The following is a 24,487-nucleotide window of genomic DNA, read 5'->3' on the forward strand; positions in this document are numbered from 1 at the left end:
ATCTGCTGTTAGTTTTGAAGATCACCTAGTCTGGTGGGGGTGGGGTATACCTGTAGTCTCAGCACTTGAGAGGCAAGTGCAGATGGATCTCTGAGTTTGAAGCCAGCCTACAATGTGGGTTGCAGGACAATCTGGGCTATACAGATAACCTCTGTCTCCAAAAACAAAACACAATTGCCTGATTAGAGCTGAGGAGAGTTCTTAGCAGTTGCAGCAGATCTCCCAGAGTTCTAGTCCCCAACACCATGGACATGCAGCCCACCTGTAATCTCAGTGCTCAATGGGCAGAGACAGGGATGTTTACAGCTCACTGGCCAGCTAGACAGGCTGAGTGAGTGACGCCAGATTCAGTGGGAGATCCATCTCTGGAAAGTATAATTAGTCAAGAAAGACACCCAACATTAACCTCTGGCCTCCAAAAGCACATGCACACGAACATACACACACACACACACACACACACACACACACACACACACACGTGCACACACACTCATACATACACACACATACACACACTCATACATACATACACATGCACACATATACACATGCTCACAACACACACATACACATAAACACACACACTCATACACATACACACACATGCACACACACATACACATACACATGCTCACAAAACACATACACACATACATACATACACAGACACATACACACACATGCTCACACACATACACATACACACTCATACACGTACACATGCTCACAACATATACACAGACCCTCATAAACATACACACACACACACACACACACACACACTATTTACCTTATTGACAGTTTTAGTGCCATCCATCTGTCACCATAATTCCCTTGAGGAGTTATAGACATCTTTGGGGGCCTTAATTTTGCCTACCAAAATAGCAACAAAAATCTCGCCCCTGAGGCCGCTCGCCCTAGCTGCAATCACACAGTCTTGTTTTGTACTCCTACTAAGAGGACACGGTGAATAGGCTGGTTTGTTAGCTTGCATCTTCTAGAATACAAACCTCACAAGGACCAAGATCTGTTCTGTTCACTGCCATGACCCCAGTTCCTGGCATAGGGTCTGCCACAAGGTCTGTGGCCAGTACACATGCTGATTGACAAACAGTATTTAAAGTCTCTCTAACACGGCAGCCACTTTCTTGACAAAAATCCTTGGCCAATTCCTCTTTCTTCCCTAGGCCCTAAGTGGCTGGTATCAAATTTGAAAAATTCAAAGCAGGAGAGAAGGAGTATCACTATAGAGAGGTGTCTCTGGGCATCATCTCTTTGAAGCCTCGCTATGGTTCAGATTGGGGCTAACCTTGTGTGTCTACAGTGCTGTCATCCTCTGTGCATGAATCAAGATAATTCACATCTCTGTCCTAAACCTCCCTCCGTTACCATTTTTAGTGTCTTGTTATGTGGCAGAACTTGGAGTCTGGAAAAATATAACTAATGGTTTTGTTTGCTAAGTGGCTATGTTCAAACTGCTTACTAAGTGTGAATATACAAACAATGTAATAATTGCTTGAAAATTGGTATACACGTACTGAGGAAAATCTATCTTAGTAACCCTCGCCTCTAACAATTAGTGAGGGGCCCTATGGGAGAGCCACACAGCTTCTCAGAGCCAAGAGAAGCAGGCAGGCACTGCCAGCTTTATTTCCTACTCCTAACTGATTTCTACAAGTGCTTCCCCTCCTAGAGGCTTTAGAACACTCAGTTCTCAAAGACTGGAAGTCATACACACAGAGAGACACAGGCAGAGACCCCACAACAACAACAACAACAACAACAACAGTTAATGAAAAATATCGAAGACATGAATTTGAAAAAAAGACCAAGGAAGGGGCACATGGGAGAGCTAGGTTGGAGGAAGTGAAAGGGGGAAACGGCATAATTATATTATAATCTCAAAAGTAGAAAAATAAGTCTATTATGCTAAAAACAAAAGGAAAAGGTTGGGGGTCATAAAAGGAGTCAAGTGAGCCCATAGCTGAAACCGTCGATCTGGAAAACTGACTATGCAGTCAAGAGCCCTTGCCCTTGGGGAGAATCTGAGTTTGGTTCCAAACATCCAGGATGGTTGGTGACACAACCATCTCCAGTTCCAGGATATCTGATGCCCTCTTCCAGCCTACTCAGGCACTTGCATGCAGGCGGTGCACATACATGTACCTAGACACAGACATATATGCATAAGAGTTATCATGCAGTGTCCTGTGAGTTCAAGGTCCCTCAGCCCCCTATTTGGCAGATGCAGATGCACACTAAGTCTAAGGAGGTCACAGCTTCAGCACCAGCGTCCTCCGTTCCCTCCCGGCATACTGCTTCCTCCTTGAGAGTATATTGCTACTAGAAAGCAAGGGTCCCACTGCCCTTGACAGGTAACATCAGAGAATCAGATAAACGCTGATGAGAATAGGATATAGCAGTTCTGGGGCTTCGTCTTGGCTACCCAACACTCACTCATAAGAACCCCTTAATGGACTAGAAGGCCCTGGCTTCTAGTCCTTTGCTTGTGATGTGTTTAGCTACATGCTGCAGACAAGCGAGGGAGCGTTTGGGAGCACATCTATCCACAGTAGATTGAAGGGATAACGGGGACTTGGGATGTAAAGTGGTTTGGGTTATACAGGGCAGTAGGAAGAGGACAACCCTGGATTTGTGGTTTCCTGGCTTCCCTTCTCAGGTCCTTCCTCAGCGTGCTCTTCCTGCGGTGCACAGAAACCAGGCAGACAGCAGAGGGCACACTTGAGCCACAAATGTGAGAAAAACAACTGAAAACATTCCCTTTGGACCAGGGCCTGTTCTACACAGGGATGCTACCGCCAGGCGCCTGATACTGCCTCTTACCTCTCAGGCAGATCATTTTGAGGCACTTTGCTAATAAATAAACAAAATAACAGCTTGATGACAAGGAGAGCTGAGGAGATAAATTCACAAGTAACTTTCTGTGAAATCCTGAAGATGCCTCATACTTTCCCTAAGGACACAGGGGAAGCCTTTGCTCCGTCTGAGATCTCGTGACTCCTGCTGGTAAAGGGCTGCTCCCACATCGTCATAGAAAACTTTTCGAAACCAGCTTGCTGTTGGTTTGCTGTGACATCTCTCTGAGGAGGAGCTCTTGGCTGCCAGAGAGGCTAGGGATGTACTACAGTAGCCTAGGATTCACTGGACCCTGGGATCCTCCCTGTATCCCTGTGAACATGTGCATGCACGTGCGCGCGCACACACACACACACACACACACACACACACACACACACGTTGCATACATCAGTTTGTGCACACACCACTTTGTTCAGCTATCTACGCTGGGACAAAGCAGACCGACCCACTCACTGTGCGGATATTGTTCCTTTACAAAGGTAACAGCTTTTCCCTTTTGAAGCTTCCCCCTTAAATAAGAAGAGCTGTGAGATTTGGGGTCTGTGGCTCTCCTTAGAGTATTTTGAAACAGATTAATTTCTTTCTAGCAGTCTATTCTTGTGATACAAAACAGTATGTTTCATTGTGTCTGTCTTACTGTCTGCGGGCCAAAATCAAGTGATTGCTTTGGGGCTTTGGGTTCCTATTTGTAAAGACCCAGATTCACTTAGAAACATTTGAACTTGGGTCTATGGCTTCTGAAGTTTTCTTTTTGGCTCTGTCTGTAAGTCGTTGAGCTCCATGAAGACCAGGATTCTTAACTCTTAGTTAAGACTTAACTTAAGTCTAATGCTGAATCTCCAACCCTGAGGTTAGTGCTGGGCTCATGGAAAGAGCTTACAAGTGTGTTAGCCAGTTTACATGGCTATGACAAAACACCCGGAGAAACAACTTAGAGGACAAAGAATTTATCTCGGGTCATATTTTCAGAGGTCTGGGTCCATGGTCACTTAGTTCTATTGATTGTGGGCCTGCCCTGAGGCAGGAAGTCCTGGCAGAGCTGCAGGCTTCGTGGTGGGCAGGAAGTAGATTGGGGATAAAATGAAGCTATGTAATGCACACCCCTAGTGAACCACGTGCTCTGAGCCCCACCTCCTAAGGAATCAATCAGTAGACAAATGTGTCCTCCTGTGAACTTAGGTTCCATCGTGACACTGGTTCCCACACAGACCCTCTGGCACCCACTGCTCCGGACCATCTATCTGAACATAAGTTATGGGCTGTCCCCATTGGATGACTATCTTTGTCATGAAGGATTGCTACTTAATTATTCTTCAGTAAGGGCTGGGGGTTGATCAGAACTCAGAAAGTGTCCTGAAGATGTCAGTTTAATTAAGCAGCTATAGCCTGTGAGTTTTAGTCTAGGCCTGGTGCTTTTCTCCAAGAGTTATCCAAAAGTTTTTTTTAAAGGCAAAGCCTATGTACTAAATACACAGCCAAGGTCTGTCATGCCATCAGGAGTGACAGGTAGGCTTGGCTCGTAAACAACCATAGCCACAGTGACAACAGTAATTCCACATGGCAAGAGGTGGCAACACTGAGAAGTGTCTTGTCACTTCTTCTCCATGCACAGCCTGTGTGGATTTTCATATTTGTTATATTTGGAGATTATAAATATTTCATTCCATTTGAAAATATTTTGTGGATTAGACCTTTCTCACTTTCTACGAATTCTTTAGTTTGTATGAGTGCCTGGAATCTTTCCAGAAGAAAGGAAGGAAGGAAGAAGGAAAGAAGGAAAGAAAGAAAAGAAAAGAAAGAGTGTCATGTTTATAAGAAGATAAAAAGAGAAGGAATATGTTTTAGTGGATGAATAGTCAGGTATCAGGGAAGGGGGTACCTTGGTAGGCCCACGCTGAGGCATCCCTTCCCCCTGAGGAACCAGCCACACAATGGTATCGTACAGAATAGAGTTTATTCAGGGCCTAGGGAGGGGAGTTAAGAGGGTAGTAGAGACAGAGAAAAGCAGAGAGAGAAGGGGGAGTGGATACAGAAATAGAGGCTGGCCATGAGCAAGTGGAGGGAGAGGGGAGAAGGGAATGGGGAGATGAGAGAAAGGAGTGAGAGTTCAGAGCCGGAGCAAAAAGGCAAAAGTAAGAGAGAGCCAAGGGGGCAAGCAGCCCTTTTCATAGTGAGTCAGACATTCCTGGCCATTGCAGATAACTGTGGGGCGGGGCTTAGACAAAATGCTAACAAAGAGAGTATAGCTGAAATGAATGTAAAAACAGAGTTATAAAAATCCTTTCAAAATTCAGTGTGTGTGTGTGTGTGTGTGTGTGTGTGTGTGTGTAGAGTGTATGTGCATATAGGGAAGATGTGCATGTATAAGTGTGGGTGCTTGTGTACATGTATGTGTGTGTATGTGGAGGCTAGAGGTTAACATCAGGTAGCTTCCCTGGTTTTTCGCTTATTTTTTGAGCCGTGGTGAGTCACTGAACCTAGATCAATGAACAGTGACTGAGGCACTCCTGTGACCTTTGTCTCCACCCTCCTGGTATTAGGGCTACAGTCTGGCTGTCATGGTTGGCTCATATGTGAGTGCTAAGGAGCCAAGCGAGGATCCTTATGCTTACGTAGGAGGTGCATTGCCAACTGAGCCATCTCTCAAGCCTCCCCTTCTTAGTGGCAGGAAAACTCCTTAATGATAGATTTGGGTTATTTTAGTATTTCTGATTCATGTGACACAAAATCCTCTAAAGGTAAGAGAAATGGGAGGAGGTGGCTATGACTGCCCCGTTAGAGCAATCTATCAAATTCCTGCAGACAGGCTGGAGAGATGGCTCGGCTGTTAACAATGTGCATGTGTATATGTAGAGGGTCTCTTGTGGGTTTGTTTCCAGGATGCCCATTGCCCATTTCCAGGATGCTCAAATCACCCCAAATTCCAGCTCCAGGGGATTCAATGCCCTCTCTTCCAGACTCTGAGGCCACAGCACTCTTGTGTGCATAGGCACACATGATTTAAAATAACACCTAAAACAAACAAAATACCAAGGAACTCTACCCTGATACACAGTATTTGCATGGAGTTCTCAAAGATGAAAAAAAACAAAAACAAAAACAAAAAACCTTGTAATGTCATTTATAATAACCAGGTATCTTACCTGGCCAGTATAACATTATACTTTGGTGATTTTGCTCCTTGAAGAGCTTCTCTGTTTTAACCTAACCTCTTGTTCTCTTCTTTCAGGAATCCTGTTCACGATGTTGGTATTTGGACCAGCCTGTGGATTTATTCTGGGCTCTTTCTGTACCAAAATCTACGTGGACGCGGTCTTCATTGACACAAGTAAGGAGCAGATGGTAGTTTCTAAGTGTTCTTACAAGCATTTCCGTTCGTATAAAGGGGGTCTTCAGCCTGTGGCTGTTTAAGGCCCTCCACTAAGCAGCATTCTTGTGCTGCTCGACTTTGTACTTCTGTGACATATATGGCTGGCACGATCAAGTCAAAACCGAGAAAGGCCTAGTCTGGCTCAGGGTTTCAGGGTCCATGTGGTTGGGGGACCTCTTGGTCAGACACCACTTGACTATGACGAGCGAGAGGTAGGCAGAGCTAGCTACCACATGATGGCTGCGAAGGGAAGAAATAGGAAGAGACCAGGGTCCCCATGTCCTCCTCAAAAGCACATCACAGCAACCCAACTTTTGCCACAAGGCCCCATTTTTCGTCTCCCAAAGTTATACACACACACACACACACACACACACACACACACACACACACACACATGCAAAATACAAATAAAAATCAAAGCATCTTAAGCAAATCTTGCTGTGTTTTTAATTAGAAGAGGACATATGTTTCTCAGTTGCTCTGGGCTTCACATCTGTGATTCTGCAGTTAAACCGCGTGGCTGTCTGGGTAAACGATACTGCTCTTAGTTACCAGTCTCATTGCTGTGACCAAATACCTCGTGTGACGGCTAATTCTGGTTATGAACTCGACACACATGGTGGACCTCCAATAAGAGTATCTGTGGGGCATTTTCTTGATTGCTAACTGATGTAGGAGAACTCAGCCCACTGTGGGCAGTACCATCCCCTAGGTAGGTGGGCCTATAAGAAAGGTAACTGGATGTGGGCCCAAGTATGAACCAATAGCATCATTCTTCCATAGTGTCTGCTTCAGCTCCTTCATCCAGGTTCCTGCCTTGAATTCCTGGCCTGACTTCTCCCTTTAATGACACTGATAGACCATCACTAAATATATGATGAAACAAACCCTTTCCTCCCAGATTTGTTTTTTTGTTTGTTTGTTTGTTTGTTTGAGGTCAAAGTGTTTTGTCTCTGCAAAAGAAAAGCAAACTAAAACACTTGACATTTTAGAAGAAAACTTTATTTTGGTGTATAACTCTAAGAAGTCCACCACGGTGGTGAAGGTGTGGAGTGTGAGGCTGCTGAGCACACTGAAGCCACAGTCAGAAGGTGGAGAGCAATGCGCCATCTTACTTAGCTTTTCATGGCTTTCTGCCATCTTAGTAACAGGGGTTTTTAATTGAGAATTTCATACATGCATATAATGGATGGATGGATTAAGGCCACCCCCATTCCCTCTCTCCTCCAAACTCTTCTATATTTACCACTTTTCTTTCCAAACTTCATGTGCTTGCACACTTCTCTCTGTCTTTCTGTCTCTGTCTCTGTCTGTCTCTGTCTGTCTCTCTCTGTCTGTCTGTCTCTCTCTCTCTTTCTCTCTCTCTCTCCCTGTCTCTGTCTCTCTCTCTCTGTGTCTTTTTCTATCTCCTCCCCGAGCTCCCAACTCACCAAATCCAGTTAATGCTGCTCGACTGTGCATGAGGGTAGGACCACCTGCTAGAGCATGAGGAGCATGAGTACCCGTGTGGGGTCGCGTACCTGATGAAAACTCACTTCCTCCCCAGCCACCATTAGTTGCTAGTAGCTGCTCAGCTAAGAGCAGGGTGTCCTGAGCATCCCCAGTCCACGCTGGGCTTTTGCCTGCCCTGATCTTGTGCATGCCTTGTGTACACCATCATAGCCACTGTGTTCATGTGTACAACAGCTTTCTCATGTCCAGCAAATAATGTCAGTCCTTGAAATACCTCCCAGTGCCCCTTTCTACTTTTCATACTTCTATGGGCTAAACACACATATTCAAGCTTTCAAATCTAGCACTCGCATATGAGAAAGAATATAGCATTTGTCTTTTAGGGCTTGGGTTACCTCACTCATAATGATTATTTCTGGCTCTGTCCATTTACCGATATTTCACTATTTTTACAGCTAAATGATAATCCATTAGCCCTGCTTTCCTTCAGGTACTTGAGGGTTGTTGCTCCCTCTTACCACGAGAGGGCAGAAAAGCATCACAAATTTATCCCCTTCAGTCCTGCCAGAAACCCAGCCAGGGTAATGCTGCTACCTACAATGGTAAGGGTGGATCTTCCCACCTCGATCAATAGATAATCCCTCATGGACATACCCAGAGGCTTGTCTCCCAGGTGCATTCCATCAAGTTGGCAAAACAGATTGATCACGGCTGTGCTGTGGTGACAAATAGTCCTCATATTTTAGTGACTGGATGTGCTGAAAATTAATTGTGTAGATAACCTGTTAACACAGATTGGTGTTGGAAAGAGGTGGAACTTAGCTCACCACGGCTACTTTGGGGCTCAGACCCACAGATGTTTATCCTGATCCCAGTGTTTACAATGTCCAGGCAGGAAGCCTTACACACTATACAATGGTCCTTAAAGTCTGTGATCAGAACTAACGCACCCTGTTCTATCCCCTAATTAATCACCAAAGCAAGTCCGTAACAATACATGTCATACATAAAGAGTGACCCATGAAGAAAATATCTTGTCTCACAGCTAACCTTTTTCTTTTTCTTTTGGTTTTTGGCTGTCCTGGAACTCAGTCTGTAGACCAGGCTGGCTTTGAGCTTACTCTGCCTCCCAAGTGCCGGGATTAAAATATGTTCCACCACATCTAGCTGTTGTCCCTGGAGGGTGTTCCTTTGAGGGGTGCCTTAGGGTTTCTGTTGTTGTAAAGAATTAACATAACCATGGCAACTCTACAAGGAAAGCATTTAATCAGAACTGGCTTGCAGTTTCAGAGGTTTAGTCCATTATCATCACAGCAGGAAGCATGACGGCATGCGTGCAGACATGGTGCTGAGCCACTGGGCGTGGCTTAATCTTCTGAGACCCCAAAGCCCAGTGACACACGTCCTACACCACCACACCTACTCCAGCAAGACCCTTATGGGGCTGTGGAGCACATTTTATTCAAATCACCACAGGGGCATCAACTGAGATCTGTGAGCATCCTTACGTCCACAACTATTGTAGCCACCGCCTAAAGGAGAACACCGGACTTCTACATAGTTCCATCAGTAACAAAGCTGCATTCCCTCCCTCTCCTCTCCCTGCAGGCAGATGGGGGTTGGGGGAAGCTTGTAGCTGCTTCTTGAGCTGATCTGTTCTCAGGATCAATAAGAACTCTGAGTCCCCGGGTTCCCAATCCATCATCTCTTGACAGTGCTAAATTTACTAATTCACCCCAAAGAAATAATGTGGTCTTAAATCCAATCAAGTTGCTCTCTGATTCAGTCCATTAATCCCACTGATATATTTACTTGTCTCTAATGATGTTACAAATTTCCAAGAAGAAAATAAAATCAGATGCAGCCTTATTTATTCTTGCCAAGCCCTGGGCCTGTACAGGAAGGGATTAAATGCCCCTGTCTTCCAGCAGCCTGGCCCTTTGAAGTCCACTCTTAACAAGCCAGGATGGACTGCTAAGGGGCATACTCTATGAAAAGTCATCTGCCATCTCCTGCAGACAGAAAGGCTAGCTCCCACCGGTGTGCCAAAGGCGGCACTGTCCAGGGGCAGCCAGGGGCAGGAGGAGAATGGAAGCTTCTTGGGAAAGCTGCCTTGGAAAGCGATGGGTGATATATTTTGTAATGGGCATATCAGTAGTGACCCATCAAACTGAGACCTAGGGAGTGGCCAGAAAGTCTGTGCCAGAAAGAACCCTGAGCGGCACTCTCTTTAAGATCTTTCATCAAATTAGTGAGGAACCGGGATCTCAGATCCGGAAGAGGAAGAACCTGGATCTCAGCCAGAAGGGGAGGGGCCCGACCCAACCAGTGGAGACACATCTGTATACAAACCAAGTCTCATGAGCCATTTGGCAGACTTTTTCCACTAGTGATCGATCCCCTCTCCCCAGACTTCGTGAACCCTCAGTGCCTGCAAAAATAATGGATAGAGTGGCAGCTGGGAGCACTTAACCTGTGCACCCACAGGCCCCCAGCTGACAGCACTAAGGACACCTCAGCGTAGTCATTATCTCTTCTTGTCCCCAAAGCCCCGTGAGGAGTTAAGCAACCTCCTCCACATTTGATTGGTGTTGATGCCTCCCATGGACACCTCAGATGGACACTTCTCCTTACTGTCTTGGCGTCTTACTGATGGCAGCCTTCCTGAGCGCAAGGTGACCAGGGAACTGTTGCTATGAGAGGACGTCTGTGAGTCACACTGCTTCCTGAAGGTACCGGAAGGTCGGTGCTGATTATCACCACCAGAGGGCAGAAGAGCATCGCTAACTCTGTTAGGGAATCAACCAGGAAAAATCTCCTTTCCAAGCAATTTTTATTGTTTCTGCTTTTGTGGCAGAACCTTGTCATGTTTGTGTGTATTTGACTGTATTTTGAGGCAGGAATTCTCAGTTCTTCAAGGGTCTCCTATCTTGTCCTCACTTCATGAAATAGCTCTTCTTTGGAGCTGCCCGCCATATAGAAATGTCACAATCCACATGAATGTCTGTATGCATAGCGCCATGTGCATCTCTGGAATCTGGGATGGAGAGTTTGCAGGGAAGGCAGCCACTGCCTTCCCTGAAGTTTATTTGGAGGTGGCAAAGGTGCCCGCCTGTACTGTAGGACAAATGGAGGGAAAATGTCCGTCCCCTGACCCGGAAGTGGCTAAGGAGGCAACAGTGCACAGAGAAAGGAGGCTTGAGTGCAGCTGAGGGAGCAGGGGAGCAGGTTGTTTGTAGGAATGAGCCAGCAATCCGGGAGAAGATCCCAGAGAAGGGTTGGAGGTAGGTAGCTTCCCCAGAGGCTCATCTGGTCAGGCTTAGGCACAGTACTCTGTGGCTGGCGTCTTTCATCTGCCTTTGATCCTGTGTGGCTCCACTGCTCCCTCTTAAGGCAAATAGATCCCTCCTGTGAGAGCTGGGGGAAGAAGGGATGATGAGGCTTCCGGAATTTCTTGTTCAGAATATCTCAGTGAACAGAACCTTGAGGACAGGGCTCGGTTTCACGGTGTACCCCTAAGCACTGAATCGACCAGCATTAGTTGTGTGGGTTTACTAAAGGGAGATTTAGGAACAGCAGCTGCCATGATTAAGTAGTTATTAAAGGTGTACACGGGCTGTCTTGCTGGGAAATCGGGACCTTGTAGGGAGTGTAACTTCTATTCATAAGGTATCCTGTCAACCCAGACCATACTCCCATGAGCTGTGATCCTGGGGTAGCCATTCCTCCTTGAGCCTGTGTGTGGATAATGCTAGAAAACCACACATTCAACCCAGACAATGTCTCTGCATAAAGGAAGCATGCAATACAGCTTAGATACAACGGGGCATCTGAGAAGTCTGCTGGCGTCTGCACTTACAAAGAGATCTAGCATGGTTTCAGCCCTGGCTCACAACTCTTTTCTTTCAGCCTAGCAACTTGCCTCCCTGAAACCTGTACTTAATCAAGAGGTTTACCCCCTCCCGTGGACAGGAACCTTTCTCTAGTTGTTTGAACCTCACCAGTGTATGTGTATACCCTTGTCCAGAGGCACACGCACACCAGCTGGCCCTGCAGGCAGCCCCATGGCATCGGTAGCTGTTGCAACAAGATGCCGTAGCCCACGTGCTTGTGGGAAAAGGTCACCAGCTAGACTTCCTACTCTGCCTTCTGAGAGGGCTAGCACTGCAGTCAGCTTCCTTCATTTTGGACTCATTAGCTGGATGGCTGGGATCTGGAATGTTCCACACCCTCACCACCTCCACTTTCTAATTAGGTTTGTCACTTAATGATACTCTTGAAATTCCTCAGTCCCATAGCAAAAGTCTGATAACATAGTTTAAGCGAATAGGTACATGAACTTGAAAATGCCCGGAGAGCCATAATGGCCCTCAGTATGGCCCAAGAGAAAGAAGTGACTGTCCCCAATTTGCTTTGAGCCACAGTTCTTACAGTCTCGTGGGTAGGCCTGGTAATGAAGTGTGTGCTGGTTTCTTCCTGTTCCTTCTGATTTTCTTCTTTTTTACCTTGGAAATGGGGACAAAGCCCTGATAGGCTCCCTGTAGTCACTTGCTCTTTGCAGAGGTGACAGACAACTGTTAGCATCTTACTCCCATTTGTTCAACAGAACTAAAAGGCAAGAAAAGCAACCCAGGGACCAGATGCCTCTTAGAGGGATGGATCCCGGGCTAGTAGAGATGGGTAAGTGGGTAATAGGCTTTCTATGTGAGCTGGAGAACTTGAGTTTGAATCCCTACTACCCATGTGAAAAAGCCAGGCATGCCTATACAATATCTAAAGCCCCAGCAATAGAGGGCAGCGACAGTCAGATCGCCAGAGCATGATAGCCAGCCAGACCAGCCTGCAGTGAGCATCCAGGTCAGTGTAAGGCCCCATCTCAAAGCAGTAAAGTACAGAAGACAGCAGCAGACATGTGAGCATCATGTTCTGGCTTCCACCGGGGCATGTGGACACACACCCTCGTGCCCGTGCAAAAAATACACACATGCACACACAACATATAACACACACAAATAAAGAAATGGGTCTTCCAAGGAGTCCGTATACATGTCCGAGACACTTGCAAAGCCAGTCTCAACTGTGTCCCATCTCTTGACAGACGTATCTCCTACAGGCACTGATGGCAGGTCATGCTGGGGTGGGGGTTTGGCTTCTTTCAGAGTCCCTCCTTCTGATCGATAGAACCCCCTTGAGCACCTGGAGTTTCCAAGGATAGACAAGTGGCCGCAGAACCCTTTCTCTACGGACCTGCTTCTCCTAGCATGTTACACACCTCAGCTCAGGCTGTCCCCTCAGCCTGAGTCACAGCCCCCACTCTAGTCTGATCCACAGCTGCCACCAGACTTCTATCTTAGGTCATTGGTGCATTGATGTGTCGAGTCAACGACCAGTGCTTTTCATTTCTTCTCGGGACATCTTGCAAGCAGCCACCTTCAAGCAGGCCGAAAACAAGCTTTTAAAGTTAATAGAAGCACTGGAACTAGATAGGAAAATAAGTAGATTCTTGAGCTTTGATGCCCCATTCCAAACTGGAACAGTACTTTTGCTTCCTCGGTCTCTCCAGGACTGCTGCCACTACAGGGAAGGGAATCTTCTCCCCAAGGCATTTGTGCTAGTTGGGGTAGGCTAGACCATGCAACAGTAGCAAACATCATCCTCTCACCTGCGGCTTAGGGTGGTAGAACTTTAATCGTGTTCCCGTCAAGGATCTGAGGCTGGTCAGTAAGGATATTTCGTTAATTTATTCCTCTTAGGGAGAGGAAACTTGGGACCCACACACCAGAGCCTGCACAATCATGCTCACAAGTGAAGTGTGTCCCCCTGCTCATTCATTCCTCTGTAAAACTCTAGTGTGTGGGTGGCATATGCTCTATGTATCCAGAAGAGCTGGTCTACACACAGGCATTAATGTCACCTGCCATTTGGTTCTTTGCCAGAACACACAAAGAACTCTGTCGCAAATCAGCCATTCTAGAATGATGTCTCCTGAGCATTGACAATCCCCACACAAGTAGAGAGGGTTGTTTTTGGTTTGTTTGTTTTTTTTCCCCTGTTAGGTAGCCAAAATTCCTCATAAAAATACTACTTGAGGAGCTTGAGGGATAGCTGAGAAAGCCCTGGCTCCAGGAGGATAGGAGTTCAACCCCCAGTTCCACAAGGAAAAAGCCAAGGATTGTGATGCATGCTTGTGATTCCAGCAGTGGAGAGGCATGGACAAGAAAATCCCTGGGGCTTGCTGGACAGCCACCATAGTCAAATTGATGAGCTGCAGGCCAGTGAGAGATTCTGTCTCATAAAACAGAGTGGCTAGATCCAAAGGAATAATATCCAAGGTTGACCTCTGGCCTCTACAAGGCATATTTATGCACCCACACAATGGGCACCTTTAAGCACACATGCATTTACACACACACACACACACACACACACACACACACACACACACACACTATTATTTGGTATAGACAGATAATTGAGTTTCCAACACAGGTTCAAGTTTGACCTGTCTTTCCTAAGTCAGATAGAAACTCAGCCACTAAGCCTCTCCCTCGTGCACACACTGAAGCGGAGTACTGTCCCCTAGGTGTGCTTTTTCTCTCCTGCCACAGTGCCCTGAGTGACCCCCTCCCGGAGAGCAGCCAGGAAAGCCACCAATGGTTTTAGGAAACTGACCCTTTACGTACCTCCACATGAGCCCCCTCTGACCTGACACAAATGGTGGGTATGCTATGGTTTTAACCCAGGTGACATGTCCCTTGCTGTCTTTCAGTTCTTGAACAGACAGTCGGCTTTTGTGCATGCATGCCCACAGGGAAGATGGTGACACAGACAGTTCACATAGCCAGTGCCAGCCCATCTCCCCGGGATGCTGTCCCACACATCCAAGAGAATCACTGACTGCCTGCTACTTTCTACACAGCACTAATTTTGTTCCCCTCCAACAGCCACTAGGATTTCTCTGCCTTTGCTCACATCTGGAGCCCGTAGGCAGTGGGGCTCCCTTCCTCTTTGTTTTCGTCCCTTGCTTGGCAGCAGGTGAAGAAAAACAGTAAGTGACTAGTGAAAACAGCCGTACTCAGCCACCCCAGGCAATTGTACTTCCTTTTCTTTTCCCTCATTTGCATGAAGATGCTTCCAGAATCACCTTGGGTTTCCAGTGCTCTGGTGTACTGTTTCAAAATAAAACCCATACAGGGATATACCCATTCATCTCCTTAGAAAGAGAAAGGGAGAAATAATAAGGTCTGCCATATCCAAAGCGCCCACACGTGCCAGGGGGTTCTTGCCTGTAACCTTTCATCCTTACAACCGTTCTAGGGGTGGCACCCTCATTTCATAAATGATGAAAAGGCTTGGGGTGCGCTCACGCTAGTGAGCTACAGAGCCAGGATTCAGCCCCCTACCCCCACCAGTCCTCTGCAGCTCTCTCCTCTCCATGGCTGCACAAAAGCAGCAGGTCCATCTTTGCAAGGTGAAGGCCACTGAGCATCAATCAGGGCATTCAGGGTAGAGGTTATCAGTATCCCAAAGCCGATTTGCACACAACCACAACCCTTGGTAGTAGCCATGGGCCTATGGTATAGAGTACAGCAATCGAGTGCACAGCCAGGTCCTCCGTGGGACACAAAGGGATTAAGAGGAACTAAAGAGAAATCTAAAAAGTAGTGCCAAGTGTGGAGGCCTCTGTGTCAAGGCCTCTGTGTTCTAGGCTGCATCCATGTGAACTGGGGCAAAGAACCTAGGCTCTGTAAGCCTTAGTCTCCACAACAATCCAACCTAGAGAGAATGAAAGATCCTACTCTATAGGCTTGTAGGAAGAATTCACCGGAACAACAAGCAGTGTGCTGTGTGATTCCTAGGACAGAGAAACCCCTGAGAAAGTGATGGCTTGGTTGTCTTAGGGAGCAGGGAGACACTTTATAAATGGCGAAGTGCTCACCTGGTGTCTGCAGTCATCACTCTTCCCCAAAATGTGCATCCCTCTGGCCCCAGCCTATAGCCCTATTGTTCTCGCCTTCCATACAATCACCCAAGTCCCAAAGAACCTCTTTTTGGGCTCTGGGAGCATGGTATATTATCAAAGTGACAATTCTAGGTAGCCCACTTGGACATGCCACTTTTCAGGGCACCTGTAAAAGCGAATGCCAAAGACAAGGTAGAAAGCTGTAGTGACTTTCCGTTCCCATGACTTCTGTGGGCAAATCAAAGTCGTGTTGGTACCAAGCAGCCCTGGTCCATGCAGCCAAACCACACAGATATCCATGATGCGTTTGAGCACCAGACCTGTGCCGAGCTTTCTAACAGAGGGCTGGGGACAACCCTCAAGACTGGAGTCAGGCTAATCCATAGAAGCTTGGGGATGGGCTGGAGAGATGGCTCAGTGGTTAAGAGCACTGGCTGCTCTTCCAGAGGTCCTGAGTTCAATGCCCAGCACCCACATGGTGGCTCACAGCCATCTGTAATGGGATCTGATGCCCTCTTCTAGTGTGTCTGAAGATAGCTACAGTGTACTCATAATAAATAAATAAATCTTTAGAAAGAAGAAGCTCGGGGATGAAGAACCCCATCATAAATGGCAGATTGGCATCCACCAAGTACATATAAGAACATGTGTCTGGTGTGGTTTTCAGCATTTGTAGATTGGTAAACTGAGGCACAGAGTTCAGAAGGACTCAAAAGGGGGTAGGACTTCAATCCGGCCTTCCAGACATCCATTTTCTTGACTTGCATTCTGCATGCTCCCTTCTTAGTCACGAGCCTGATGTAACTCACACTGTGAGGGACGGAATGAGGTTTCAGACAGATTGTCTCAGGTGAGAGAGCGTATACCTAGTGACAGTCTACGCTTGGATAGTGACTATTGCTTGTGTTTTTGCAGACTCAGCTTGGCAGTGCAGCAAAACGAGTCAATTCCAGCCTTGGCTGTCTGGCTCCTTGCTGTTTTTGTTTAGACAGATTATAAGCGGAGCAGACAAGAAAATGAAGGGGAAACATGCTCGGTCCCCAGTAATGGAAGAATCTGGAATGCTGACAGGGAACGGATAGTTTCCCAGCCCAGGGCTCCACCCACTTCCATCAAGTTTGATAGCCCTTGAACTCTGTGCACTGGGCCCTTCATCAGGGTTCCCACAGCCCACATGTCCACTAAGCTGTGCCCTCTCTGTTGCCAGGCAACCTGGACATCACTCCTGACGACCCACGCTGGATCGGAGCCTGGTGGGGCGGCTTCCTGCTCTGTGGTGCCTTGCTCTTCTTCTCCTCCCTCCTGATGTTTGGCTTCCCACAATCCCTGCCCCCACACTCAGACCCCGGCATGGAGAGTGAGCAGGCCATGCTCCCAGAAAGAGAATATGAGAGGCCCAAGCCCAGCAATGGGGTCCTGAGACATCCCCTGGAGCCGGACAGCAGTGCCTCCTGTTTCCAACAACTGAGAGGTAAGAGGGTCACAACTTGCTGGTCAGAACAATGGGCATGTTGTGACTGGACGAGGGAAAGGGTGGCCGCCGGAGGATTTGAGAGTTTTACATAATCGGCCCACACAAACTTTGTGCTTGACTTAGGATCAGACATAGGTAAGCGATGCAAAAAAATAAGGTAGCCACCATGTATTGATGAAATCCTGGTGGTTATTGTACAAGAGTCTCACTTTGGGGGTACAGCAAACCTCTATACATTTAAAAAGAAAAATAAAAACAAATGCAGCTTCTCTGAGAAAATGGCGTGGTGCAAGATAATGCTGTCAATTGAGAAAGCTCTTTTCTGGGTTGTTTCCACTGTCAGCACCGTCCCTTAAAGGCTTAGGAATATAACCCAGCAACCTTAGGCTGCTCTGTGTCCCCCATCCACCTCTCTGTCTCTCTCTGTCTCTCTGTCTCTCTGTCTCTCTCTCTCTCTGTCTCTCTGTGTGTGTGTCTGTCTATCTGTCTCTCTGTCTCTCTCTCTCTCTCTCTCTCTCTCTCTCTCTCTCTCTCTCTCTCTCTCTCTCTCTCTCTCTCTCTCTCACACACACACACACACACACACACACACACAGACACCAAGCTTATTGTGTCTCCTAACTTACTTGGATCCACCCACTAGAGTTTAGACATGAGCAGTTGGCTGCAGATGCCTGGGCATTAGCCAGCTAATGTACCTCCTCTTAGGCAAGTTGGGATGAAAGGAAGGTAGATGGACAGCAACCTCCTTAAAGCCTTCAGCAGCCACGTGGGCTGCATTCCAAGGCATCATCGGCTTTCCCTGGGCTCAAATCGAAGTCAAGGTAAGCACATAGAAGATGAGGTGCACTTGAGGCAGGTGATGGTCCCAGGCCTTGACTTACCCCCACGATCTTTCATTGTCCCACCACACACTGGCTGTAAGGTGGCTCCTTTCTCCTTGCCACATTTCCACACCTTTAAGACTGTGCCACAGTTCTTTGACAGCATCATCCTGAGAACAAGAGCTCTGCCTGCAGAGACACTTAATCAAACCTCCGAGTCTGTGAGGAGCCCAGTGGACCTTTGCTGTTACTGAAAAGACACTAATTTAATAGCCTGATGTCATGTCTGGTCCCGTGTTCTCTGTCAGTATCTACAAGTGCTGCAAGCCAGCTGATGGCCTTAAAATTCCTCTTTTTAAGTTCGGAAGGTGAGAAGTCCAGCTAGTGTGTGTCCTTGAGATTGCCTTAGCTGGGACCAGCCCCTCAGTAAGTGTGTAAATTACCTCTACCTTCAAAACAGGCAGATTCCAGAAGTCCCCAGCCAGCTCAAGGGGGATGCCTGCTGTTATCTTAAGAGCACAGCTGACTGTAATCCCAGGCACCAGACCCACAATAATCGATCCGACTGGCATCAGAGTTGGTCTGGCAAGAGAGGACCCTGATTCCCAGTAGTGACAGCCATTCCAGATCTTTCTCGATGCAGGTGATGGTCTTGTCTCCCACAGACCACATTCACAGGCCTTTCATCTCTGAGTATGCAAAGATAAAAAATAAACAACTGGGCCATCCATGAACAAATCAGCTAGCCAGCAAAGACAGCAAGTAGTTCAGCAAGTGACAGGACTGTAGAGGCCCAGGGAGGATAAAAGGCAGAGCTCAGCTGGGTCCTGAGCTCTAGGGACTGTCACAATTTCAGAGTGTTTCAGATAAGGTTCAACCACCTTGCTTCATCTTCTCCATCTAGGGAGGGCTGGGAATATGGCCAGGGATCATGGTCTTGTGTCCTGGAACTTCTGCTTCCATAGGGGAAGCATGCAGCAAGAGAGGTCAAATCGAAGTGAAGATGAGCATTGAGTAGCTGGCCAGGGCTGAGAGTTATGCATTTAGGCCAATAGGTTCAGAACTCAGTAGATCAGAAGTGGGCAAGCATGGTGTCCATGTGGGCGAGCATGGTGTCTGTGTGAACACGTTTCCATGAGTAATGATTTTTCATTTCAAATGAGCAGTCCCTACTTAGTTTGCCCCACTAATGGACTAGACCAGAGGATATTCCAACAGGGCAGGAAAGCTGTGTCTCAAGAAGACTTCTGCAAAAGCTGGAGTCCAGTGACACAAGCTATTGTGCTAATAAAGAATCCCTTCAGGTGCTGGCCACCGAGAAGGACCCACTATACAGTGGCATCTACTATACAGTGACATCCCTCATCTTCTTCCATGAGCTGAATGTTTCTGCCATAGGAATTCATTCACCAAGTGCACCTTCAGTGCTACTGGTGTTCCCACACTATCTCTCTCTCTGATTCTCTCTCTCTCTCTCTCTCTCTCTCTCTCTCTCTCTCTCTCTCTCTCTCTCTCACACACACACACACACACACACACACAACCTTTCAGAAACCCCAATGGTCCCCAGGCATGTTCATGAACACAAATAAGTGGAACATTGTCAGATGTATAAGAGGAGTGCACACCTCTCAGAATCTCAGTGGCCATTTTCTCATGCGTCTCTTGGGAGCCTTCAAAGGTTTTCCTTCTCCCACAGTCTATTTGAGTGCATGGCCATGTTCAGAAACTCTATGTGGAGCAGCCCTTCAACCCCACCATGCGGAGTTCCCAGGTTTCTGCAAGTGATATAGGGTAGCCTATCTTGAGTGAGACATCCTGAGATCCAGCTCAGCTCAGCTACTTCCCTCTTGGGACGCTTGGGTCATAACATTTAACTCCACTTGGCTTCAACATGGAGGGTCTTGTTCAATCTTTACAACTGCCTCCGGTTGGTACAGCTGTTAAACACCATACACAGAGGGCTTATGCTAGGGTGTTACGGGAGTTGGGTATGTGGTCCATTTTCAAGGGCTTTGAAGGTCAATTGGCAACAAAGCCAGCCATTGGGCGAGCTTGAACCTCTCTGTGGAGCATGAGGGATGCAAAGCACAGGATCTGGTTTCAGAATAGGCTGGAAGTTCCCAGCTTGTAGCAACTGTCACATGGCATTTTGATAAAACATACCTCAGACAAAGAAATACTTGGGTTATTAAGCCACAGTGTCACCCTCAGGCGAGAGGCTACCAAGCCTGGTCACAATTTTAAATCACAACATGCCACCAAATCTCTTTCCTTTAAGCCTTGGCTCTGATGAGCACACACTCGGTACCCTCACCATCACTGTCATCCTAATGCCTAGTACTCTCTATTCCTTCCCTTTCATGCCAACAGGTTATAGATTGGCACCTGGCATGACCCTGGCATGTAGCTGTACTGTGTGTGTGTGTGTGTGTGTGTGTGTGTGTGTGTGTGAAGAATTTATTGAAAGCTACATAGAGGGGAGGATGGGTCAATGAGACAGTAGTAAATAATCTAGAGACAACAAGGTAGCTCATTGGATAAAGATGCTGCTGCCATGATCCCCAGAACTCACACAGTAGACAAAAAGAACTGATTCCAACAACTTCTCCTCTGGGCCTTATGGATGTGTACATGTGTGCACACACATACACACACATACACACACACAAATAAATAAATAAATAAATAAATACATAAATAAATAAATGGAAATTTTTAATTAAAACTAAGCACAAATCAGTCATGTTTAGAAAATAAACACTCAATCATTACCATTTGCATGTTAAGCCTCATCCCACAGTTTGTAATACGCATAGACATGTTTTTACAGAGACATGTGTACTGGTTTCTGTCACTGCTTTCAATGTCACTTCAGTGGTTTTTTATTTCATTGTAAGTTGTCTCCTTGATCACCCGGGGAGCCTCCGTTGAAGGATCTGGGTCCCTAGTGAAGTGATCTGTCCTCCTTCATCTGCTGGCATTGCGCGGTTTGTACAATACATCAGTAATACTCCCTCTTTGTTCTTTTTCTGCCTGGGATAGCCTTTCTTCTTTTGGTTCACTTTTGGGCTGTCAGCTATATTGTGTTTGGGTATGTGTCATCTACTTGGCCTCTGCAAAGTCCCTACTACTGCATTACCACTGTCGTCTGGTCCACCGGGATGGTAGCCTCTATCTACACGCAAACAAAGCCCTCATTCATCTGTTCATTTGCAGTGCATGACAGTGCCTGACATGGAAGTGGTGCCATTTTAATAAATGAAGTAACACAAGTTGCGTGCCACACACACACACACACACACACACACACACACACACACACACACACACATACACACACACACACACACACACACACAACAGGGCCTGGGAGCATAACCAAGTAAAGGGTTTGCTGGACAAGTTTGGGACCTGAGCTCAGATCTCCAGCATCCACATAAAAAGCCAGGCACGGTGGCACATACTTGTACTCAGGAAACTGAGACGGGAAGACCCACCGGGCTCTCCAGCCATAAGCCAATCTAGCTGAGTCAGCAAGTTCCAGATGCACTGAAAGATTATCTCAAAAGACACTCAGCATCAACTTGTGTGTACCTCTATAGAGGTATACAACACACACACACACACACACACACAGAGAGAGAGAGAGAGAGAGAGAGAGAGAGAGAGAGAGAGAGAGAGAGAGAGACCGCCACCACCACCACCACCAAAAACAACATCCAAAATGTCTGTTCTTACCTGTACCCCACAGAATCTATCTAGCCTTATAAGCCATCAGTTCTGTTTTAAGGATATGGAAATCAAACTTAGAGATGGAAAGAAAAGACATTTGAAGAAAGACAATGGCTGTCTCCCTAAGTTTCAGTGAGGCTGTCTCTCTGGCTGAATAGACTCTCTGGAAAAACAAATGCCATCGCCAGGTACTAAAACCGTCTCCCGAGGCAGCACAGATGTCCCCTAAAGCAGTGTGTCTTCAAAGGGGCTGCAGCTGCAAGGGGAGGACACTTCTGCTCCTTGCTGGCTCTGCCAGGTACTGACTTGCCGGGAGGTGTAGCTGCCTGTGTCCAGGCTGGGAGTCCTCAGGGCAAGGTCCTGACTTTGGTCTCTGAGAGAGGCAGTGAGAAGCTGAGCACTCTTGGCTCAGCCCTTCACCCTGACAGACAAGTAGCCTCTCCATGTCCTTGAAAAGACTGCCGAGCCCTGTGCACTTCCTCTAGTGGAGCCTCCCTGTGAGAGGATCAAGCTCTTCCTTGACACCTCACCCTGGCCCAGCACAGCCCAGCCCGGCCTGCATCAGTGGTCCTTCTAGGCTAAACCTCTGCTGCTGCCTCCCGTCCCTGATCTCCCCAGGGACCCTTTCTGACCTCAGCTCGTCACTTCCAGAAAGGAAGACCCACCCTGAATGTAGTCAGTTCCATCTCAGGAGCTCAGCCCCAGACTAAATCAAAGGATTTGTCCTGCCTGCTTCCTCACTATGGAAACAGTGTAATCAACCCTTGCCTCTCATGCCTACTGTGGCCCCTTCCCAAGGCTACAAAGGGCACTCTCAGAATGGAGACAGCAGAAACCCTTCTTCCTTCAAGGCACTGCAGTCACGTGTTTTGTCACAGCAACTAGAAAAGTAACTGATACAACACCTGATCATGTTGCCACCTGCCGCTTAAAGGGACAGTGGCAAAGCCCTGCTGTGGCTCCTCTGACTTGACTCACACCCTCCTTGTTCTGCCATTCTGCCCTCCCCCTCCCCATTCTCCTTACAGCACTCCCTAGTTCCCTGACCACTTCCTCCTTCCTGTGTGTTTTTCTGAAATTCACATCTGGTCTTGGACATCGGCTTCCTTTCTTTTCTGAAGCACAGCTTCCTCACTTCCTCTGCCACAGCCTTATTTTACTCTTTGATAGGTGAAGCATCCCTTCCTCTGTACCTCCATGAAGGCAGAGACACTTCCATTGTTGTTGGCACCTGGTACTACCTTCCATGCTAAGGGGAAGACAGAGGGGATCATGGAAGGAGCCCTACCAGGCCCAGCTGGACTTTGTTCTCCTGAAGCATCCTGGCCAGACCCTCTCCAACCCACCCAGGCTTCCTCATGGCCCACCTGTGAGCACGTGGTAAGAGCTACACGTGTTTGTGTGCTACCACAGCCCACAAGTGACCCAGTTGTGTCAGGAAGGGTCTGCTTGACCAGGCTCCAGTCCTGGCTTCTTCTATTCCTTTTCAGCTCAGCGGTTAGATTTGGCTACATTTCTCTTATTGAGGACCCTGTACCTCTCATTCAAGTGTGTTTGTGAGGAGTCTGATAGTCTGGGCAGGTTCATGCTTCCGGCTGGACACTGTCTATTAGATGACTTGTCTCCAGAGCTGACTTCTCCCTTCCTGTAGATATGTTGTAAAATCTACATTCTTGCTTCCATAATGAAAGAAGCAGTCTGCCCTTCCCAAATGTCTTGAGCCAGGCTGTACCCACACCCTGCTGTCACAGGAGCCTGGTTATGATTCCTCAGGCACCAGTCTGGTCCATGGGTTCATAGTGTTTTTATCACGGAATGCCTGCTGGGACCAGCATTGGGAGGGGAACATGTCCCTTAATGTGCTGCTGTCCTCTGGCTGTTTTAGCAAGGCTAGTGAGACAAACAAGACAGGGCACCCAGCATGAGGCCAGGCATGGTTGGCACGTCAGAATGTTTGTTGAGTGAATAAGCAAAGGCAATAGCGAGAAGATAGCATCTCCCAGAGGGGGAATCTGTGAAACAGATCAACAACACCAGGAAGGGAAAGCAGTGGCTATCCAAACAAGTAAAAGCTTGTCTATGATCTGCTTGGAGTCTACGGGGCAAAGGCAAGTTCATATGTGTATGCAGATAGGCATGCACATTCGTGCACATATTGTAGAGGCCAGAGTTCACCCACGAGTGTCATCCCTGTAGAGCCATCCGTGGTTTATGTTGCTGTTTGTCTTTTGTGTTGTTTTGTTTTCTCAGATGGGCCCTTCTCTAGCCTGGGACTGGTGGATTTATTTAGACTGGCTAGCCAGCAAGCCACAGGGAGAGTTCTGTTTATTGTTACCTCCCAGGTGCCAGGATGACAAGCGTGTTGTCTTCATTAGGGTTACTGTTGCTGTGGCTGAACACCATGACCAAAAGCAAGGATGAGGTTTAATTTGGCTTATACTTCCACATCGCTGCTCACCAACTGAAAGAAGACAGGACAGAAATTCTAGGACTGGAACCTGAAGGCAGGAACAGATGCAAAGGCCGGGGAAGGGTGCTGCTTACTGGCTTGTGCCTCCATGATTTGCTCAGCCTGCTTTCTTATAGAACCCAGGATCACCAGCCCAGGGATGGCCCCATCCAAAATGGGCTGGGCCCTCCCCCATCGATCCCTACTTAAGAAAATGCCTTACAGTTGTATCTTATAAAGGTCTTTCCTCAACTGAGGGTCGATCCTTTCAGATAAATGGCTTGTGTCAAGTTGACCTAAGACTAGTCAGCACACATGGGTCACGGCGCCAGGC

At 47.4% G+C, this 24,487-nt stretch overlaps 1 protein-coding gene across 2 annotated transcripts in view; it reads left to right on the forward strand.

Annotated features, from left to right (window-relative positions):
* Positions 1-24,487, forward strand: part of Slco3a1 (solute carrier organic anion transporter family member 3A1) — a 280,725-nt gene that overhangs the window by 194,025 nt on the left and 62,213 nt on the right. For both annotated transcript variants that reach the window (XM_032893408.1, XM_032893407.1), the window contains exons 3-4: positions 6,113-6,211; positions 16,879-17,142. In XM_032893408.1, coding sequence (XP_032749299.1) covers positions 6,113-6,211; positions 16,879-17,142 — 363 coding nt within the window. The remainder of the gene's footprint in view (positions 1-6,112; positions 6,212-16,878; positions 17,143-24,487) is intronic.

The sequence above is a fragment of the Rattus rattus genome, chromosome 2 (genome assembly GCF_011064425.1).
Source record: "Rattus rattus isolate New Zealand chromosome 2, Rrattus_CSIRO_v1, whole genome shotgun sequence".
In the NCBI taxonomy this organism is placed as follows: Eukaryota; Metazoa; Chordata; class Mammalia; order Rodentia; family Muridae; genus Rattus; species Rattus rattus.